Source organism: Daldinia decipiens, assembly GCF_022478715.1.
Source record: "Daldinia decipiens strain CBS 113046 unplaced genomic scaffold F4813scaffold_15, whole genome shotgun sequence".
In the NCBI taxonomy this organism is placed as follows: Eukaryota; Fungi; Ascomycota; class Sordariomycetes; order Xylariales; family Hypoxylaceae; genus Daldinia; species Daldinia decipiens.
Window position 1 is genome coordinate 523,678 of NW_026054558.1, and position 18,873 is coordinate 542,550.

The 18,873-nt window shown below is 47.1% G+C and overlaps 6 protein-coding genes across 6 annotated transcripts; 2 read left to right on the forward strand and 4 right to left on the reverse strand.

Moving 5' to 3' along the window:
* Window positions 1-721: 721 nt before the first annotated feature.
* On the reverse strand, window positions 722-2,213 carry F4813DRAFT_358609 (electron transfer flavoprotein, beta subunit). The gene is made up of 3 exons (XM_049243256.1): window positions 1,915-2,213; window positions 1,201-1,843; window positions 722-1,114 (listed from the first exon to the last, which is right to left on the reverse strand). Exons 1-3 carry the CDS (start codon window positions 1,963-1,965, stop codon window positions 1,032-1,034), a joined length of 777 nt encoding a protein of 258 aa, XP_049099939.1. The 5' UTR covers window positions 1,966-2,213; the 3' UTR covers window positions 722-1,031.
* Window positions 2,205-4,230, reverse strand: F4813DRAFT_358611 (ArfGap-domain-containing protein). The gene is made up of 3 exons (XM_049243257.1): window positions 3,778-4,230; window positions 2,884-3,666; window positions 2,205-2,815 (listed from the first exon to the last, which is right to left on the reverse strand). Exons 1-3 carry the CDS (start codon window positions 3,823-3,825, stop codon window positions 2,510-2,512), a joined length of 1,137 nt encoding a protein of 378 aa, XP_049099940.1. The 5' UTR covers window positions 3,826-4,230; the 3' UTR covers window positions 2,205-2,509.
* Window positions 4,231-4,535: 305 nt separating this feature from the next.
* On the reverse strand, window positions 4,536-6,810 carry F4813DRAFT_358615 (RNA-binding domain-containing protein). The gene is made up of 4 exons (XM_049243258.1): window positions 6,290-6,810; window positions 5,702-5,996; window positions 5,415-5,648; window positions 4,536-5,361 (listed from the first exon to the last, which is right to left on the reverse strand). The coding sequence occupies exons 1-4, from the start codon at window positions 6,490-6,492 to the stop codon at window positions 5,050-5,052; spliced, it is 1,044 nt and encodes a 347-aa protein (XP_049099941.1). The 5' UTR covers window positions 6,493-6,810; the 3' UTR covers window positions 4,536-5,049.
* Window positions 6,811-10,063: 3,253 nt separating this feature from the next.
* F4813DRAFT_358619 (uncharacterized protein) lies at window positions 10,064-10,538 on the forward strand. The gene has a single exon (XM_049243259.1). The coding sequence runs from the start codon at window positions 10,228-10,230 to the stop codon at window positions 10,432-10,434; it is 207 nt and encodes a 68-aa protein (XP_049099942.1). The 5' UTR covers window positions 10,064-10,227; the 3' UTR covers window positions 10,435-10,538.
* A 470-nt stretch (window positions 10,539-11,008) lies between these two features.
* Window positions 11,009-14,227, forward strand: F4813DRAFT_358621 (riboflavin synthase domain-like protein). The gene is made up of 4 exons (XM_049243260.1): window positions 11,009-11,219; window positions 11,600-11,775; window positions 11,889-11,987; window positions 12,094-14,227. The coding sequence occupies exons 1-4, from the start codon at window positions 11,031-11,033 to the stop codon at window positions 13,835-13,837; spliced, it is 2,208 nt and encodes a 735-aa protein (XP_049099943.1). The 5' UTR covers window positions 11,009-11,030; the 3' UTR covers window positions 13,838-14,227.
* Window positions 14,228-16,113: 1,886 nt separating this feature from the next.
* On the reverse strand, window positions 16,114-18,637 carry F4813DRAFT_66105 (uncharacterized protein). The gene is made up of 2 exons (XM_049248742.1): window positions 18,439-18,637; window positions 16,114-18,378 (listed from the first exon to the last, which is right to left on the reverse strand). Exons 1-2 carry the CDS (start codon window positions 18,515-18,517, stop codon window positions 16,319-16,321), a joined length of 2,139 nt encoding a protein of 712 aa, XP_049099944.1. The 5' UTR covers window positions 18,518-18,637; the 3' UTR covers window positions 16,114-16,318.
* Window positions 18,638-18,873: the final 236 nt, after the last annotated feature.

Genomic DNA, 18,873 nt, shown 5'->3' on the forward strand with positions numbered 1-18,873 from the left:
TACACACTGTAAAACAGGTGCAGCTACCTTATCTCTAGGTACATACATTGGCTTGCCATGGCCCGCCAGACGGAAGTGTGAAGAAAATTTACTATAGGCCGTTTTCGGCCTATCAACGGCCTCAACGCCCTGACGTAGACCGGATACTATCTACAGCAAAGAAAGGCCAAAATAGCGGTTACTAACTTCGGATAGTGAGTGTACGTATGCAGTTAAACTGGATCAATCAAATCACGACAATTCTTTTACTTTTACTATAAGATAGGTACCTATATTATAATTTTTTCACACATGTAAGACTTCGTGGCGATGTTGACTTTGCCGTGTTATAATCGCTAACCTAGTAGTATGCAAATGCTGCAACTTCAACTGCATTAAAATGACAACATTTCGGTAGTACATATTAGTCAGATCCAATGCATCTCTAACCTCTCCCTTAAGCCACGCAGATTAATAAATTAGCCATGTGCCCTGGGCAATCTGTACACAAAACCAGTCCCTTGCGATTGGCTCTTGTTATTGTGAAACCCCCAATGCTTTCGTTATATGAGTGCGGAAGGACATTATTGGCTCTACTAATACACCGACCAATAAGTTAGCTCAACACTTACAAACACCATGTGTGGAACTGCAACATTATTTTCCTCCTTACCATACCGAGGATCCGATAGAAACAACTCCCCGAGAGGCCATACCTATTACATGTAGTATTGAAAGAGAGGGGGTTTATATGCTAGTGTATTTGTAGATTTTATAAAATTGAGTTACATGATTCTGGTTTCTAGGTAGTTGTCTCGATTAAACAGATCTTCATTTACCATAATAACCAAGAAGCTCTCAACAATATAATAACCATCTAGACGTGAAAACTATTGAAGTCTAGCTTTTTCCGTGGCCCCTCTATCAGACACGAAAACCGTAGGGCTGGCTTCATTCGTCATAGAAATAAAATATCCCATATCTACGTTTAAGCTTCATCGTGGCTTATATGAAATTTGACTGGCCATGAAGCCATTCTCTCTATTCGTTCGTTATATCGCTCCCAGCTCCTTCAACTTCGAAATCAACCCATCCACATCCTCAACCTTGCCGCCACCTTCTCTCGGCGGCGGTTCTGTAATGAAAAAAGTTAGTACAGATTATAAGAAGAAAGTCTAAGACAACATAATGGTAAAAAAATAAAAATAAAAATTTTCGTACCTGTAACTTTAACAATCTTAAGTCGTCTCTCATTCGAAATGCCTAAATCACTCAAGCTCATCTTGACAAGCGGCTTCTTCTTCGCCTTCATGATATTCTGCAAGTTCGCATAGCGGGGCTCGTTCAGGCGCAAATCCGTCGTGATAACCATCGGTAATTTCGCGCGCACCGTCTCCGCGCCGCCGTCAACCTCCTTTGTGACCTCGACCGTATCGCCAGCGCCAAACTTGACCTTGCTAGCCTGCGTAGCCTGGGGCCAGCCCAGCAGTCCCGCCAGCATCTGGCCCGTCTGCGCCGCGTCGTCGTCGATGCTCTGCTTGCCGAGGATGACCAGGTTGCTCTTCTCCTTATCGACAACGGCCTTGAGCAGCTTGGCTACGCTGAGAGGCTCTAGGTCCTCGCCCTCCTTGACGTCTACGTGGATGGCGCGGTCTGCGCCCATCGCCATCGCCGTGCGCAGCACGTCCGCGGCCTTCGGGGGGCCCGCCGAGATCACGCAGATGTCTTCGACGCCGCCCGGCGCTGACTTCTTCTCGCGGATCCGCACCGACTCCTCGACTGAAAGCTCGTCGAACGGGTTCATAGAGTGCTTGACGCCAGCCGTTTCGACGCCCGTCTGCGCCTTGTTGACACGGGGTTTGACCTGCGGATAAGGAACACGACCATTAGCTTATCCCCTCGTTCCATTTTTGCCCTTATGTGTACGGTTCTTACCGCATAGTCAATTACCCGCTTTATGGGCACGAGAATGCGTAATGCTGACATGGCGAGTTCGCAGCTTTGCTAGCTATCTCTATATAAGAAAGCGAAGGGAGAAGTGAAAGTCTAAGTAACCGAGCTTATGTCTCTTGTTGGATTCAATGCTTCGGCTAACCTTAATTGAAGCTCCGTTCAATGACGCAGGAAAATCCGCGACCGAGACCGGCGATAGCCGCGCTTCTACTATTAAAAACCTCGGCCAAAGAGGCCCCACATGATTATCTACCTACATACTTGTAAATAACCTCCTTAGGATAAATATATTCTATTATGAATTATTTAGCACGGTTGGTTCTACTTTGGTAATAGGTAGGCACCTGTTACTCGGATACTGCCGCAATAAAAGAATATTTGCACCCTTTATATTGATTCTAATACATAGATGTGTATATATACGCTACCCAGAACTCCATTTGGCATACCAGGTAATTGTACAGCATGGCATCGTGTCCGTCGTCTATAGGTATAATCGCACACCCCGATACCTGTGCAGTCTCTTCATTTAGACTTGAGACCTGGGTAGTATAAACTGACAATCCCCGCCCGGCCACTACCAGTCGTCCCATTCGTCATCCTTCTTGGTCGCTGCCGGCGCATTCTTATTTCCTCCTCTTCCCATGGCTGAAGTTCCGACCGAGCTATACTTAGGCCCGGTACCATGCCGTTGATCCGCGGCGGCGGCGAAGTCGTCCCAGAATGCCTTCTTACTCTCGTCTATCGGGGCTTGCCTTCGCTCGTCGGATCCCTCAACGAAGCGGTTAAACCGTTCCTGTGCTGTCATTGCGCCGGCCTGTGCCGCCTTACCTACGCTCCCTGCTGCAACTCTCGCCTGTGCTGCGAAGTCTGATTCTGAAAGCTGTTTGTGAGGGTCAGCAACTGTGTTCGCTTCGTTATGCGGTTAAGCGTGCGAACTCTCGTGCTTACCTGCTTAGCTGTAGGCTGAATAAATTCATCGTTGATTCCTTTGGCCGTCTTGCTTACAGTCGTTGTGAACCAGCCGAACCCTTTTGTTAGCGCCGCTACTGGGTCCTTCTGCACCTCCGATAGATCTGGGAGCCCTCCGTTACCACTCTTTGCAGGTGTAGGCGTATTTCCAAATCCGGCGTATTTGCCTCCCTGACTAGGCGGCAATTCCGCCGACCTAGACGCGTTCTCTTTTCCCAAACGCGCAAAATATTCATCGTCAACTTTAGCCTTGACACCTGGTCGGCTGGGGCTTGCTGTTCGACTTCCACTCGTTGCTACGCCTTGCAGCGGTGTTCCAGTCCTGCTGATTTGTTTTGGACCGGCCGGCTTTGTGGCGGCGGCGGCAGGCTGTGGTGTGGTCTTTCGCTCACCGGGCACGTATTCCCTACCCTCAACCTTGGCGCTAAGCCTCTCCTTCCACTCCTCACCTACTTCGCCGCTATATCGCTCCGCAATGGTAGCATCGTCCCAGTTTAGACCACGCATCTTAGTATCATCGTGCTGCTCGAAGAACGATCTCCATCCTTGATTACCACCGAGCCGCATGCGCTCGATCTCGGCCTGCTTGAACGCGTCCATGGTAACAGAACGAACGAACGAGATGTGGACGCCAAGGCCCCGGTGAACGCCAGCGCAGGAGAGGCAGATGAAAACGCCGAATTTAGGAGACGCCCATTGCGGGTTCGGGGCGTTGCAATCGCAGCAGATGTTGTTGTTGTTCGTCTTTTGTATAGCCAGGAGCTGAAGACAAGCTGACGGTTAGCAAGCGTTTGATATTATGATAGATAACTACCTATGCTAATTGTGATGATATTAATTCATTTCAAATCCCAACTAGATAGCAATACATACCTTTGATCTGGTCTCCGGATCGACTTCCCACATAGCTTTGGAGGTCATGGCGGACTACTGATTATTGCGCCGAAGCGACAGGAGGGAGTAATACAAGTCTCTATCCAGCAATTGCCTACTTGATATTAAGGGAGAGCCGTGTACGAAGCGGCGACAGCATTAAATCAAATTTTGAATGTGTTTGCGTATGCGAGGACAGTTTTATTAACGGGCATTTATGAAGCACAAGGACAGTAGTGACAGTAGTGACAGTAGTAGGTGGTGTTAATTTAACTCGTGCGCAATCGCCAACTTCGATAAAATAGGGATATTTGATGAAATAGGAATATCGGGGGCCAAGACAGGTACCCCGATTCTCCACATCTTATTTTAGCGCTCTCATCCCCTACAATATCCCCTACAATAAGATGTAGGTAGGCCCAGAAAGGAGGAAAACAAAAGTCTAGATTTCCCTTCTAGTATCACAGGCACATTAGGTAGTAAATACTAGGTTAGCATAATAATCCACTGTAGCTAGTGAGTGTAGTAGCGTTAATCCAACCACATTCCAAACGGTTCCATCCGCGTCATATTATCCAATACTTAGGGATCCAGATATTTAAACAGATTCGCCATTTACTATGGGCCAGCTATCCATACGATCCATACTGGAAAACTGTTGGCTAAGGTACCGACCCGATTCCTAGGTACCTTAGGTACATTCGCAACCACTAATCCGTACTAATCCTCTACATAGGTATTTTAGGTAACCTTCATGTCTACCACTACGCGACGTTATAGAGTCTCTGATTCAAGTCACAACAAATTAAAAACAATAAAATTCCAAATCACGCATCTCACTAATGACAGATCATAATGCATCAATCCGTTATCAATCATATCTATTCTTTGCTCGCGAGAACTTTTCCGAGTCCACCGTGACCCCCCTGCTCCGTTGTCCACCTAGTGTACAACCCGTGAAAATGCTCGAGAGGTGGTTGTCAAAGTCATTCGTGAAAATTAAGATGTATCAAAACTGCAGCATCATGACACAGACCTTCGCCAGAAATGCGAATACAGAATGAGGTAGTCGCTGCTGACGATGTCCGAGGCCATATTACTGCTGTTCTGTGGGGTTTCGTATCTATGGTGAAATCAAGAAACTTGCCATCCCTCATAAAACCCGACTGACGCGCAACTACTGTATAATGTATCCGTAAATAAGACATGGTTGTCTGGATTCATCTTCCGTTGAGAATTAAACATGCGCCGTCGGAAAAATGCTTAGATAATCTAAGCAGTAGCAGCAGGGGCCTCCTCTTGGCCATTGGCCTCGTTCTCCTGAGGAATATTCGCCTCCTCGTCCGTCTTGTCGGGGCTGTCAATAGCGACCTTGACGGCAATCTCGCGACCTTCGATCTCCTTGCCGTTCATCTCGGCGACAGCCTTCTGCTGAAGCTCTTCAGAAGCTAGGGTGACGAAACCAAAACCACGACCCTTGCGGGGCTCGCCGCGAGCCTGGAGCTTCTTGATCATGAATCGGGGGATAGGGCGAAGGGCAATCTTAGCGGAGGAGGGCTGGTAATCATTGAAGAGTTCCTTAAGCTGTTGAAAAGTTAGCAGGTGCCGAGTTTACCACCAGCAAAATGACGACTTGCCTTCTCCTCGGTCAGGTCATAGGGTAGGTTAGCGACCATAACCTTGTTCTTGGAGGGGATACCGTCAGCAGGCGGTCCGCGCTCACGACGCTCACGAGCAGGGCCCTTCTTCGCAGACTTGTCTTTGTCAGCATCCGCCTTGTTGGTGATGTCGGTCAAAGGCAAAACCTCAGAATCGGCAGCGGTGGTAGCATTCGCGCCAGCCTCAGTAGGGGCATCGTCTTTTCCACCCTCCTAAATATTATTAGCAGCCGTTGAAATGCGTGGGGATTAAAGCAAAGACTTACAGTTCGGCCGCCACGACCAGCGCGACCAGCACGACCACGGCCGCGACCGCGGCCACGACCAGAGGATCGGCGCCGAGAGCCTTCGGCACCAGCCTCGCCGTTGGTAGCTCCATCGGCCTTCTCGCCAGCCGGCTGGGGAGTGCGTGCAAGTTGGACGGAGACCTTGCGCTCGAGAATCTCCTTACCGGAGAGTTCAGCAATGGCACGATCGGCCTCGGTAGGGGTAGATAGATCCACGAAGGCATAGCCAACGGGACGGTCGGTACGAGGATTCTTCGGAATCGAGACAGATTCACTAAGCGATAAAAATTAGTCGGAATTTCAACAAGCTTACTTGATAATAGCGAGATTATTCAAGGTCTGCCTTGTGGCAAACCCTCCATTTGTGATAATACAACCGTAAACATCCGCTTATTGTCAAGCCCCTATAAATAAAAGGGATTATGTAGTAGAAGCTGGACGTATGTGTAGGCCTTTATATACCACAAGGGAATCCAAGGGAAATATGGGTTAACAGGTAGATAGTTCACCACAAACTAGGGAAACAATTCCATATGTTGTAAGAATGAAATCAGCAGATAGACTTACACAAGGTAACCCTTGAAGAATTCTTTCAACTCCCCCTCAGTTGTCGCATATGCGAGGTTGCCGATGTACAATCGGCGGCCCTCGGCGGCACTAGCATGGACGGCATCCTTGTTCTCGTCCTTGCCAGCGAGAGAGGTATTGCTCAGAGCATTGGTAACGTCGTTGACGGCAGCGTCAGCAACTTTCTCCACAGTGGTAGCCATTGTGAATGATGGTTTCTGGTTGGGAGATTAGTTGAAGGTAGGTTGATTATCTTGACAGGAGGCGATGATAGACGTTGAATGGACGTTCGGGTTCGGGTTCAGTATTGAACTCTTGAACAATTTCGGGGGAGGAATAGGGTGGCTACGTGCCCTAGAGAAGATTGAAAGAGTTGGGAATCGGTGAGTTGTGACACAACGAGCTTGAGATTGATGGAATTGAGAGGTGTGAAGAAGAAATGGGAGAGACCAGATGTTTGGACGCGGCCAGAATTTTTTAAGGGTTGTTGTTTCTTGTGTGGGTCACGCCAAAGTTAAACTTACGGCAGGCGTGGGGTAAGTGAATATGGCTGCGCTTGACAGGAATCTACGGGCCAATTATAGAAAGGGGGGCGCATGCGCTTGTACAGACTTAGAGTAAGTACCTACCTAGGTACGTACTTGCCTGCCTGTTCTGTGGTGACCTACTTATAGGTATCTTATATCTACTGACGGAAGCTTCGCTGTAGATTTTAACTCGGAGTGCCTGAATCATCAGTGACTACCTGGGTACCTATGTACCTAATATTATAATTAAAGAGAGGCTTGCGCTAAAGAGAGCCGCATCGGCCTGAAGCAAATTGTATCTAGCCTTAAGTACCTAAGGTATATTATATGTAAAGGGAATGACTCAGTCAACAATCTTGCAACGACATGGTTAGAAGCTAGAGGATTAATAGAAGGACAAGATGATAATGAACAGTTACCTAAGGCACAGCAGAGGCAAGTAACACATGGAGAGAGATACATGTAAGGGAAGGTAAGGAATACTACTGAGCTTGTAGATGCGTAGATGCAAGTTTGAAAGAAACATTACTATGCAAATAAGCTTGCCTGTTCTAGCAAGTCACTGTTGTCCTAAATTCTTTCATGTAAACCTCTGAGGATTATAATAGAAGAGAAAACAATTATCGATTTCTTGACATGTCTACGTAATAAGGTAGGTACCTATGTGCATTTGCCGCGTTGGATGGGTACATGTATGTATATTCAATCGTACTAACACCGAAATCTCCCAAGTCGGTGACACCGGAGGATGGTACCTTCTTTGCGCACTTGAAAAGGATTAAGGTACAACTGTCATTAAGCTCGAGTTTTCCGAGAAGTTAGGATGGAAGGACACGGATAGCTCTTTAGGTTGCATTAATAAGGTAGGTACTTAGCGTGTGTAATTCCTTCACACGTTTTGAATTACTACGCTTTGGTGCAGAAAGAATGCCGGGCGTGGATGTTTAAGGTAACATGTAGGTTAGACTATTAACTAACATCAGTTCGGCAACATGCTTGAAATGTCGAAATTGGATTTATCGAAAACTCGGGGGGCGCATTGAAAACAGCAAATTACGCCATTTAGATGCCTCCTTGGTGCATCTCCAGCTTTGTTCTACTGAACTCGGGTACCTAACTCGCAACCAAAGACAATATGACATGTTATTAAAAGGAACCACGTTCTCATTGTCGGAATATTTCTTTCCACATGCGAACCTGGGTACGATTAAGTCAAATCACAAGTCGGCCAATCTTCTGGAAGTTCTGAAAGAACCTGGTTTCTGGGGTTTTAACGATCGAGCCACTCAATGCGGACAATGCGAACCCAGCAGGGGTTATTGTAGGTACACCCCTCTTCTTCTCGCTTAATAGACACCTTTCTTCACCTACAAATCGAAAAGAAAAAAACAACCCCCCTTTTACCCCTTTACGGTTGCTTCAAGAAACGGAATCTTAATACCTGTATTATCACAGACGGGGTTAAAATTCCCAGCATGAGTAAAAAGGTCTCTGGTTTTATACCCGTACATTTTCCAGAAAAATGAGACTCCCGCATTTAAGCTTAATATCCTCTCCTTTCCATATTCCATAGCAAACAGGTCGGTAAAGCCTTATGTCGGTGTAGTGTATGACTCTTCCGGCCAACTGACGATTTTAGGTGAGGTGCACTACGCAATTGGCAAACAAATTTAGTCCACATGGCTTTTGCCCGGTATTTTCGGCTGGGTAAGGTAGCTTACTCGCTGTTGCGTGCATGAAAGTACAGCCAAATCGGTAGCCCTAACCACAATGCCGGCTCCCAGAATGCAAGAGTGCAAGAATGCAGACAGCTAAAAGGTCATATCAACGTTACTTTGCAGCTCCTTGCTGTCATGTTCCTGAAGCGCGATCGAGTCAAAATTGTCTTTTGGTCCTTTGTTCGGCGATTTACCTATTAATATAAATCGAATGTGATGTATCAATATTGGGTTTCCTTGACACCTGCATTCCTACCGCATTAGTCGCACGTGACGAATGGAATGTTTAGAGAGATTGCATAGCAGCCACTTATAACTTGGCGTAAATACCCACCAATATAACTATCTATTATGTAAACTACGGGGTAGTTGTGCCTTACATGTACGAGATGATTTAGATTCTCCTCTGTTCCTAAAGAAAGTTTTCCCATCCAATTAAAAGCATGCACGTCACGCAAGAAAAGGACTCGATTTCTATGTAGTGACCATAAAGTCTCTATCACTTAAACCATTCATGCACCCTTACGAACTTGCTGACTAATAACCTTTTAAATCTGTTATAGTTTTCAATGTTTAGAGTTGAACTTCTAAGTCTTAGATATTCGTAAGCACAACCTCACAAAGCGTTTTAGAGGTGAAGCACAATTGCCTTTGTACCCTAAAGCGCTGGCCTTAAGGGAAACCCATTTAGTCTGTACTATTGTCTTATAATTAAATAGACCTAAACATCTAAATAGTTGATAGATGGTAATTACATGCAGAGAAAGGGGGTTCCAATGAGATCATAGTTCGGCTCTGGAGGAAACTCTCATTCGCCTGTACAATATACGAAAATATATAGAATAATAATAGATAATTAAATTGAAAGCGGGGAGGATGAAGAAGAAAAAAAAACATCGTCGGATTCTTTCCTACTTACAGCTTAGGTCTTTAAAACAAATCACTAGCAAAATAATTATAATATCCACCTGAACCGGCATATACTAACATTAAAGAATCGGGCAATGAAAAAAAGTAAATTACTATGCTTAAAGCTTATTGCAAGTTCTATTCAGTTTTTTATATTTCTGAACACGGAATTTTATTCCTAAATAACAGCCTACTAACTAATATATATGATAAGCAAAACTCGATCCTGGTCTCCTTGGCCGAGTTATTCTTTTCATATATCTATATTAGACCTACTAATTTTTGTGTGATTTCAAAAGGAATACCACAGTGGATATAGAAGCCTGGTGGCTGTCTCGGGAACTTAAAAGACGCCATGCAGGGCGGCCCGAAAATTTAGTCTAATTCCCATGTTGTGTTCCAGGGGCATCATGTCGTACAACGGGACCCCTAATGTCCTTCTACTTTGTGTTACTGAGCAAGGTAGACGATAAGCAAGCTTAGAAAAAGCATGTCTTGGGTAGGTAATAGCTCTCGGAATATCATCCACTTAGACAAGGCCAAAAAATATCACAACTTCATACATATTCCATGTTTCGATCAGAGGAATTATATGACTATATTTTTATCTAATCTTTCAACCACCACCTAACTGGGTAGTCACCTATCCATTTTTGGAAGCGGTATAGTCTATAAGAAATAAGAAACCCAATTCCAACCCAAAGTCACGCACACCGCTTGTAGCAAAGTACTATCCAGGAAGTTCGCCGTTAGTATCCGTGGAGTAAGAAAAAAAAACTGGACCATGCCAAAACTTGTTGGCGAAAAGGACGAAGACATTCAAGCTGTCTTAGGCGGTGTAAGTAGTAAGGTTGCGGCTCAATCAATAAAGGCGGCCGTAGGTAGATTTCATGCCATCCCAGCCGACGACGTGGTGGTGCGCTTAATTGAACGGCGGCATATCCAGCCAACTCCACAAGGCCACCTCAGTGGCTTGGACAGTATGTATTGAACAACGGCGAATGCATGGTGCCTAGCCTAGCCATCATCGAGCTCGATATTGTGGAGTCAAAACGTGTTCACCGCAGTTTGAGCTGGTCTTTTTACACATCAAACCTGTATTACTATATCGATGGATAGACCGAAAAGGGGTTGTTCCCCTCCACGGATTACACTAATATTTATGGGACCAAGATAAAGATGTAGACAAATATTCGTCTTGATCCGTATACACCCATAATATAGAATATATTATCATTAAGAACTTCAAAAATATATCTACGTCAACGATGCAGCTGGAAGGAAATATGTACCTGCCTGTAGTTCCATACATTATGCATGGATGGGTACGTACATGCATGTACCTTGGTGACATGGACGTAAGGTCCACTGGTACATACCTAGGTACTTAAGTACCTATATTAGGTAAACCTAAAATGTCATCGTAGCAGATACAGGAGCAAGTGCGGGGTCCTGATTGGGAGGGGCAGAGAACTCAATAGAGTAAGATCCTTATCTTATCGATCTCATCTTTCCAAACTTGTAATGCAAACCCTTGCAATTCTTCCCTTGGATCTCTCAAGGCAGGTAAAGTTGTACTTGCTCAACATGGCATCGGAACTCAACTATGAATATACGGCCAGTGGGGATGGAGCCGCAAAGCTTGAGAATAGACATATACTCATCCTTTATGGTTCCGAAACAGGGAATAGCCAAGACCTGGCTGGTGACCTTGAACGGCTTGCAGAAAGGCTGCACTTTAATACACAGGTCCGTGAAATGAACGATGTTGAACTTGTAAGTTGATATTCACTTATTCATCCATCTCATTCATTATTGCAAAGTCTAGTGACTTATCGTTTATAATTTACACTTGTGAGTATTCCATGTCACCGTTGAAAATATTATTGCCTTTCATCTTTTATACCTTATTCCTTTGTATTTTTACTGGGCGCACGGGTCAATAAAGTCTTCCTCTAGCTCCAAGGCCGAAAAAAACAAACACCTATCAATTCGAATAATTTGCTATTATCGTCTATTCCGTACTTGTAACTGTATGGCCACGCTCTCGTGCCATTTATCGTGCATTGCCGTGCTGTATCTATGTATACAAGTGTCGACAGCAAAACAAAAAAAAAACCGACAACACACATAGTAACCAGATCTATCTCGTTTAGAATGCATTACTACAATACCCTCTAATCATATTCGTCATTTCTACCACCGGCCAAGGCGAAGTACCTAAGAACGCTCGCAAGTTTTGGAAGAGTCTCCTCCGCAAACGACTTCCTCCAAAGTGCCTGCAGCTACTTAACTTCACCACTTTTGGTCTCGGCGATAGTTCATACTCCAAGTATGCAATGCCCCTAATCCTTCCTAACCCTTCCTGACCCTTCCTGACCCTTCCTGACCCTCCTTCTCAATTACATCATCACCGACTAATCTTCTTAAATCTGCTTTATTCAGGTACAACTGGGCAGTTAGGAAACTTCACAAACGCCTTGAACAACTCGGTGCGACCGAATTCTTCCCACGTGGCGAGGCTGACGAACGTCACCAAGACGGGTAAGCAGCTTTCTCTCTCTTTCGCTCTCTTTTTCGCTCCATTTCATTCTTTGACTTTTTGCTTCCCTTATCTCAGTTACTATATTAAACTAATCCTTTCTCACAGCATCGACGGTACTTTCTTATCTTGGTCCCTAAGCCTTCGTAGTCATCTTCTGAAGGAGTATCCGTTACCTGACGGTCTATCACCTATACCCCTGGATGTGCAACTTCCTCCCAAGTTCACATTAGAGCTAGCGCCCGTGATGGATCTCTCGGATGAGCTGATGCCTGATCGTGATGGGCACCAAGCTGGAAATTCAAACGGTGCAAAATCAACATCTCCTATTGTCAAATCATCAAATGGAGATCATCATTTTACGCATCCTAGACAGACTCTCGACGAAAAAGCTGCACTTTTTAGTCATGCCGACACACCTGACCCGGAGCGATTAGAGCAGGCTCTGCGTGCAGAAAGGATGTCTATCAATAGCAACAGCTATCCGGCACGTCTATCAGAACAGACAGCCAAGCAAATACAGGGCGGGATAGATATTCTAGACCGACCGAATGTTCTAAGAGACCACCCATCTAAATACCTCCTAGATGACCCGAGCAGTTGCAAGGACGCTCCCCCTCCCTCAGATCTTCTTCCGATACCGAGAGGCTGGCTCGCCCATTTGCGTGAGAACCGTCGCGTCACTCCTACCAGTCACTGGCAGGATGTCCGTCATATAGTTCTCGAAGTACCTACACAGCCAAATTCTAACAGGAGAGGGGATAGAGAGCTCTTCAGCTACGTTCCGGGTGATGCAGTCCTCATTTATCCCAAGAATTTCCCGGCAGATGTACAGACATTGATTGATCTCATGGACTGGAACGACGTTGCTGATATACCGTTTGAGCATCGCGCAAGGCAGCAAGATGTGCTTTATTCGAAGCCTAAGAATTGCTACCCTCTTCCTCATTCCACCCTACGCGAGCTTCTTCTTCATAACTACGACATAACTGCTATTCCGAAGCGCGTATTCTTCCAAGATATTGCTTTCTATACAGATGACCCTATGCACCAAGAGCGCCTGCGGGAATTTGCCAACCCTGGCCTCTCGGACGAATTCTACGACTATACCTCTCGACCTCGACGATCTATTCTGGAGGTTCTCCAAGACTTCCCATCAGTCAAGATTCCCTACCAACATCTTCCATCTATTTTCCCCGTCATGCGAGGCCGAGAGTACAGTGTTGCGAGCGGCGGCCAACTTCTTAAGAGCGAAGAAAACCCAGAGATTACCCGAGTCGAACTTCTAGTAGCATTGGTGAAATACAAGACGGTTCTGCGAAAGACGCGACAGGGACTCTGCTCTCGCTATTTAGAATTCTTGCGCCCTGGAACGAATATCATAATTACCCACAGAGAATATGATACGTTAGAAGCCAGCTGGACCCGCAGACCATTATTAGCGATAGCTCCAGGCACCGGTGTCGCGCCAGTACGTGCCCATCTTTGGGATCGTATCGAAGAGTCGCAAGCTGGCGATGCCCTCCTCTTTTTTGGCGGTCGAAACCGTGATGCCGACTTCTACTTCCAAGACGAATGGGAAGATCTTAGGGTGAAAGTCCTCACGGCATTTTCTAGAGATCAAGAGGAGAAGATTTACGTACAGGACCGTATCCGTGAGCAGTGGCAACTGGTCTGCGAGTTTATCCAGAAGGGTTGCATAATCTGCATTTGTGGGAGCTCGGGGAAAATGCCGGAGGCAGTTAAATTAGCCATACATGACGCCATGGTGATGGGAAAGATGGCACCTGATCGTGAGGCCGCAAAAAATGTACTGGCCAGGAACAACCCGTTATGGGAGGAGGTTTGGTAACGGACAGGGTGGTTTCATGAGTGGCAACACTACTCTCACAAGATTGTACTGTTCTCCAGTCATCATGGTAGATGTAACAATAACCACGCTAAGCAGTAGCCTCGATGTGAATACTAGGACATATTCCTATTCGTAGCTATCAAGTAGACTTGCTAGAGACTTAATGAACAGCTCTAGGATTTCTACCCAGACGTTTGTCTATATTGTAGTTTAATATGACTTACTCTAAACCATACTCACTATTACCCCTATCCCATCACTATACTACTTAGCTACCTCCGAAAGCTTATCATGCTAATCCATTCCATAGTGCCTTTTCAAGTCTATTGTTGTCGAAATAACCTTGAACAGCACAAGGTTATGGAAAGTAGACTCCTATAATACGCTCTCTGCTCCCCCCGGTCTTCGGTAGCATAATGAAAGTCCTACTTTCGTGCGTTAATATGGAATACGCTATGTCGGGAAACCAGTATTACTGTAGCCCATCTACTCCGTAGTTCCGGGCATGGACGACAGCATATCAGATCGGCATCGTGCCCATTCGGAGCAAAGGAAGGGGGAAATAATTCCTCATAGTCCCGGGTTTGTAAGATACCGTATCTTAATAGATGATATACTTGCTTTCATGATTTTTTATCTCTTGTCTAGCAAGCCATGTCTTAAACATCAAATGCTTTAGTCCAATTGTAGACTTCCCTTCCTCCGAATCCTAGCGGTCTGCGGGTACTATCAAACTAAATCATTTTCTATAAGCACGGCCGCGATACCGCCGATACCTCGAGAGTCTCCGGCTGTTGCGTCGCTGACGTATGTTAGAGGTCGGAGGGGCGAATCCCTACAACTTGGTAGTTCATTGGCTTTTCTACGGGATACATTGTCTTCCTCTCATTGATATTGTGTTAAAGTGGCATTAGAGACCTAATATTGATGGTAATAAGTGTTTACTCTTGGAAACCCTGTACAAGTCATATAAATCTACGTAATCCTATAGTCAGCATAGGACGATGGTATGGGCAGTGCTTCAAGTTCTACTTCTAAGTGTTATGCTAGCTACGTCTTTGTCTATAGATATTTAACTATTACATGTTGGAATAGAAGTGACGGTTTAACTTATCTATAGTATTTGACTCCCATTCGAAGCAAGTCAAGTTTACAGCTCCCGCGGTCTTACATATCAACAGGAGTAACGAAGACACAATACTAACAATACTACAAGCAAATAACCTTTTGCATGAAAACGCCTGTAGATAGGATTCGTCCCTCTATCTATCACACGCGCGCTTTAATTTTAAAGCTCCCAGATCGCGGAACAGCCCAAGACAAATACCAAACTAACCCCCGTTTCAGCAAGAGCCCGTCAACAATGCATCTAAGGTGGAGTTATTCCTACTGCGACAGAAGACGCTGTCGCCACGTGCTTATAGCTTCTACGGGCGGGCTAACTCCGAATCGAGGCTGCACCGTGGTCTCGGTCAGGAACCCGGTATATGCCTGCAATGCAAGATTGACGTTACAACGGCTGAGTTTTCGACATAGGGGGAATTTTAAGTGTGGGTTCAGTCGGCGTGCCAAGGAGAATGAACGAAGGAAGAAGAAATTAACGAGAACACAGAGGGGGGTTGATCTAAGTGAGTGAGTCTTAAGCGGGTTGATAACTTACTACGGGTACTTTTGTAACTGAACCTTCGTATCCTCCTCACCGATGTATCAGGTAGGTAGGTAGTCTGGTATATCACAATAACTAAACCAAACCACGAAAAAAATTTAAAGCGCGAGAAGCACATCTCGTTGACCTGAATACTATGTACGAACAGAATCATGCATCTAGAACTCGTTCGGGGAGAGCGAAGGATCTGGGTTACATCGAACGAGTACGACTCTGCGCCGGCGAGGACCCGCGCGCGGCGGGCCTGTGCCGTTGCCAACGTTGCACCGTGGGATTCCGGTAGCGTTTCGAGAAATGACAGATTAGGTACCGAGGCGAAATGCAAAAGATTGGTGATAGATCACAATTTGCAGGAAGGGAATCAACGCTACAGAAACTTCTCTCCGGTTCGATAAAGCTGTACATACATACATATTTCCTTGATTCTTTTGTATGTAACTATCCAAGGTAAGCCATCCTAGATACCTACACTAGATAGCTTCCTATTAATTAGGTAGGTATACACAAGGCTCTGTTCTCCCTACCCAATCCTTTGGCCCCCAACCCAAGCACCAACGCCGATGGCTGTGTGCGTGTGCGTGTGCGTGTGCGTGTGCATGTTGCGCGCGACCCGGGTATCATAACGTCGTCATGTGAACGATTGGGTTTTTGTACAGTCTCCCTGTTCAGCCCCTTGCGCCGTGGAAAATGAAGCAATTAGGTCTCCAAACCAATCAGCTACCTAACCCACCCCTTTTCCCTAGGCAGGTAGTAGCGGTAGTAGGATGCCTGAGCGATAGTGTAATATCAATAGAATAGAAGTAATAGGAACCCCGTTACAACCAGAAAAGCAACGACCCTAGACACCCGACGCCAACCGAGAACAGCACATACAACAGCACATACAACCGATCCGGCCGCTGCAAAAGCGTCCCGCCGCTATCGTCTTTCCTAGACGTCCCTGTCGTTGTTGGAATCGTCATCGCGGCATTGTTCCCGCCCCCGCCCCCGCCGTTATGATGGCCGCCAGCGCCAGGAAAGATAGTTATCGTGGACGCGTGCGGGGCGCCCAGCGTCCATGTCGACATGCCCACGCCGTCCGGCCCTATCGTCAACGTGTGCCCTGCGATCACCGTTGTCACTGGCATCGCTGCCCCGGGCCCGATGTGGAATGTCCGCCCGCTGATCTCGACCGCCGTTAGACCCAACTGTGTCACCGTTGCCCCGCCTACGATCTCGTACGTGGTGGCGTCCGGGGCTGCCGTTATGCCCCCCAAGGTTTCGCCTCCCTCGTGCAAGACCACGCCGGTCGGGGCAATTAAAATCGTGTCCCCGTCGACGACTGTCGTGAGTGTGCTGCTGCCTAGTGCGGTTGGCCCGTACGTTATTGTCGTGCCGGAGATTACCACCGTGTCAGAGCCGATGGCTGTGATCAGTTGTCCGCCCATGACGGCTGTCTGCGTCGGCTCGGACCCCGCGGCCACATGCAGCGTCTGGCTGGGGAAGACGAGCCCCGCGGGTCCGATGGTGATCGTTTGTCCCTGGACTACGGCTATCGTCGGCGTGGGCGCGATGGTAAATACCGTGCCATCTATCGTTGCGATGGAGGAGGGTCCGAGGACGACCCCTAGACCGCCGATAGAGGTTGTGATTGGTAGGGGTCGAGGTGTGAAACCCCCTCCTACATCGATAGGGGGTCGGGTTACGGTGGCCCCACCACCTACTACCTGGGATGGGTCGATGACGAAGGTCTCGTCTCCTACGATCACAGTGGACGTCTGCTGCGTTGGGCTGTCGGTGAATGTGCGGTCATCGATGATTACTTCGCCAGGCTGCACTATCACGGTCACAGGAGGTCTTCCTCCTTCTTGGTTATTCCCACCATTGGGAGGCGGAGTTGGCGAAACCTTGGCGGACTCGATGGGGGTCGGGTCCATTCCATACTCAGGGGTAATTACGTGGCTGCCACCGCCCTCGACCGCTGTGTCGTGAGCATCTGGGCCGGAGGGCGATCCGCCGTAGCTAGGAGGTGCCTGAGTCGAAAATACCACGGCGGGGTTCTTGTCCGTTGTGACGAAGATAACCGTTGCCGTCGGCTCCGCGGGATCGGTGGGTGTGACGGTACCTGGTGGAACGGAAGTGTGGATAAGGGAGCAGGTCTTGCCTGTGCTGTCACAAAAGGTAATGGTAAAACGACCGGTTGGGCTCAGATGAGGAATACATGGTATAGGTGTGCTTATAAGCGGGTAAGGGGGTGTGTAGTCGTCTGGATCCCCAGTCCATGTCGTAGTGGATGTGTGAATTATAGAGTAAGAGGTAATCGTTAATGGTCCGCTCTCTTTGGCCGGGCACTCGCTCGGCGTAGTAGTAATAGTCGGAGTCGTGCTGATGGTCGTTGATGGTGGCAAGGTCACGGTGGGTGAGGCAAGTGACGAGCCACTAGAGGTAGTATTCCAATTCCATGGTTTCGACGTCCCATTGAAATCAAATGACGAGGTCAGTGTGGGAAAGGAGGTATCGTCTTCCCTGTTAGAACTTGGGCTACTGACGACTGGCGGGGAAGAAACGATAGGGCTGCCCCTTGTTAGGGATGATGTTGGCAATACGAGGGTTGGTCTCCCGATCGTGGTGATGGTTCCTAGGTTAAATAGCGTCCACCAAGGATAGGATTCCGTTGAAGAAGAGCTGTCTTCGGAGGTTTCCACGATCACAATGGAAGCGTCACTAATAGAAGCATCAATTGTCGTAATTGAACTGACATCTATAGGGCTCTCATGTGTCTCCGAGCTCAACACTGCGAGGCCAGAAGCTAGTATGTCAAACGAGCTGGTGACCACGACCGTCACCGAGCTGTTATACGGTGGTATCCTTTTGTAGAACCGACCAGGGCGGAACTCTACTATGTAGTTAATACGGGCGAGTAGCTAAGAAGGAAGACTAGCTAGTCTCAACTAACCATCTTCGTCTCTGACCAATTCTAGGCCATGACTTAGGGACACCACGACACACAGCAGTGTTGAGATAACAAAGAGCATTGCGTACCCAGGATGAGTACTGTCGTTCGCCCTATCTCTTTCACCCGGCGCTTACACCGGCGTGTTTACTTCGAGAAGAGCCAACTTCTCGGGATTTTTTACATCTAGAGGGAAACAGAAATGGTTTTATTAGATTACCAGAAATCATGAATGTCACGTGTAATATAAAAGCGAAGCGAAGTGAGACGAAACGCTGTAATAAAAGCAATAAATCCCCCACACGCAATGGCGGGCGGCGAATATGCGGCCGGGCCGTTCGACTTTTTATGTAAAGCGCCATGGCCATGGCATGGCTCTCTCGGGAAGCGGGATATGGAGATATGGGGAGACAAGGGCATATAGAGAGAGACACAATG

Coding starts and splice junctions, on each gene's coding strand:
- F4813DRAFT_358615 (XM_049243258.1), bottom strand. CDS start 6,492: ATGGCTACCACTGTGGAGAAAGTTGCTGACGCTGCCGTCAACGACGTT. Junction 5,649..5,701: donor CTGGTCGTGGCGGCCGAACT/GTAAGTCTTTGC, acceptor AATAATATTTAG/GAGGGTGGAAAAGACGATGC. Junction 5,362..5,414: donor ATGACCTGACCGAGGAGAAG/GCAAGTCGTCAT, acceptor ACTTTTCAACAG/CTTAAGGAACTCTTCAATGA.
- F4813DRAFT_358621 (XM_049243260.1), top strand. CDS start 11,031: ATGGCATCGGAACTCAACTATGAATATACGGCCAGTGGGGATGGAGCC. Junction 11,220..11,599: donor AAATGAACGATGTTGAACTT/GTAAGTTGATAT, acceptor TATCTCGTTTAG/AATGCATTACTACAATACCC. Junction 11,776..11,888: donor GGCGATAGTTCATACTCCAA/GTATGCAATGCC, acceptor TGCTTTATTCAG/GTACAACTGGGCAGTTAGGA.
- F4813DRAFT_358619 (XM_049243259.1), top strand. CDS start 10,228: ATGCCAAAACTTGTTGGCGAAAAGGACGAAGACATTCAAGCTGTCTTA.
- F4813DRAFT_66105 (XM_049248742.1), bottom strand. CDS start 18,517: ATGCTCTTTGTTATCTCAACACTGCTGTGTGTCGTGGTGTCCCTAAGT. Junction 18,379..18,438: donor ATTGGTCAGAGACGAAGATG/GTTAGTTGAGAC, acceptor ACTACATAGTAG/AGTTCCGCCCTGGTCGGTTC.
- F4813DRAFT_358609 (XM_049243256.1), bottom strand. CDS start 1,965: ATGTCAGCATTACGCATTCTCGTGCCCATAAAGCGGGTAATTGACTAT. Junction 1,844..1,914: donor AGCGGGTAATTGACTATGCG/GTAAGAACCGTA, acceptor CCTTATCCGCAG/GTCAAACCCCGTGTCAACAA. Junction 1,115..1,200: donor TAAGATTGTTAAAGTTACAG/GTACGAAAATTT, acceptor TTTTCATTACAG/AACCGCCGCCGAGAGAAGGT.
- F4813DRAFT_358611 (XM_049243257.1), bottom strand. CDS start 3,825: ATGACCTCCAAAGCTATGTGGGAAGTCGATCCGGAGACCAGATCAAAG. Junction 3,667..3,777: donor ATCCGGAGACCAGATCAAAG/GTATGTATTGCT, acceptor GCTTGTCTTCAG/CTCCTGGCTATACAAAAGAC. Junction 2,816..2,883: donor TTCAGCCTACAGCTAAGCAG/GTAAGCACGAGA, acceptor CCTCACAAACAG/CTTTCAGAATCAGACTTCGC.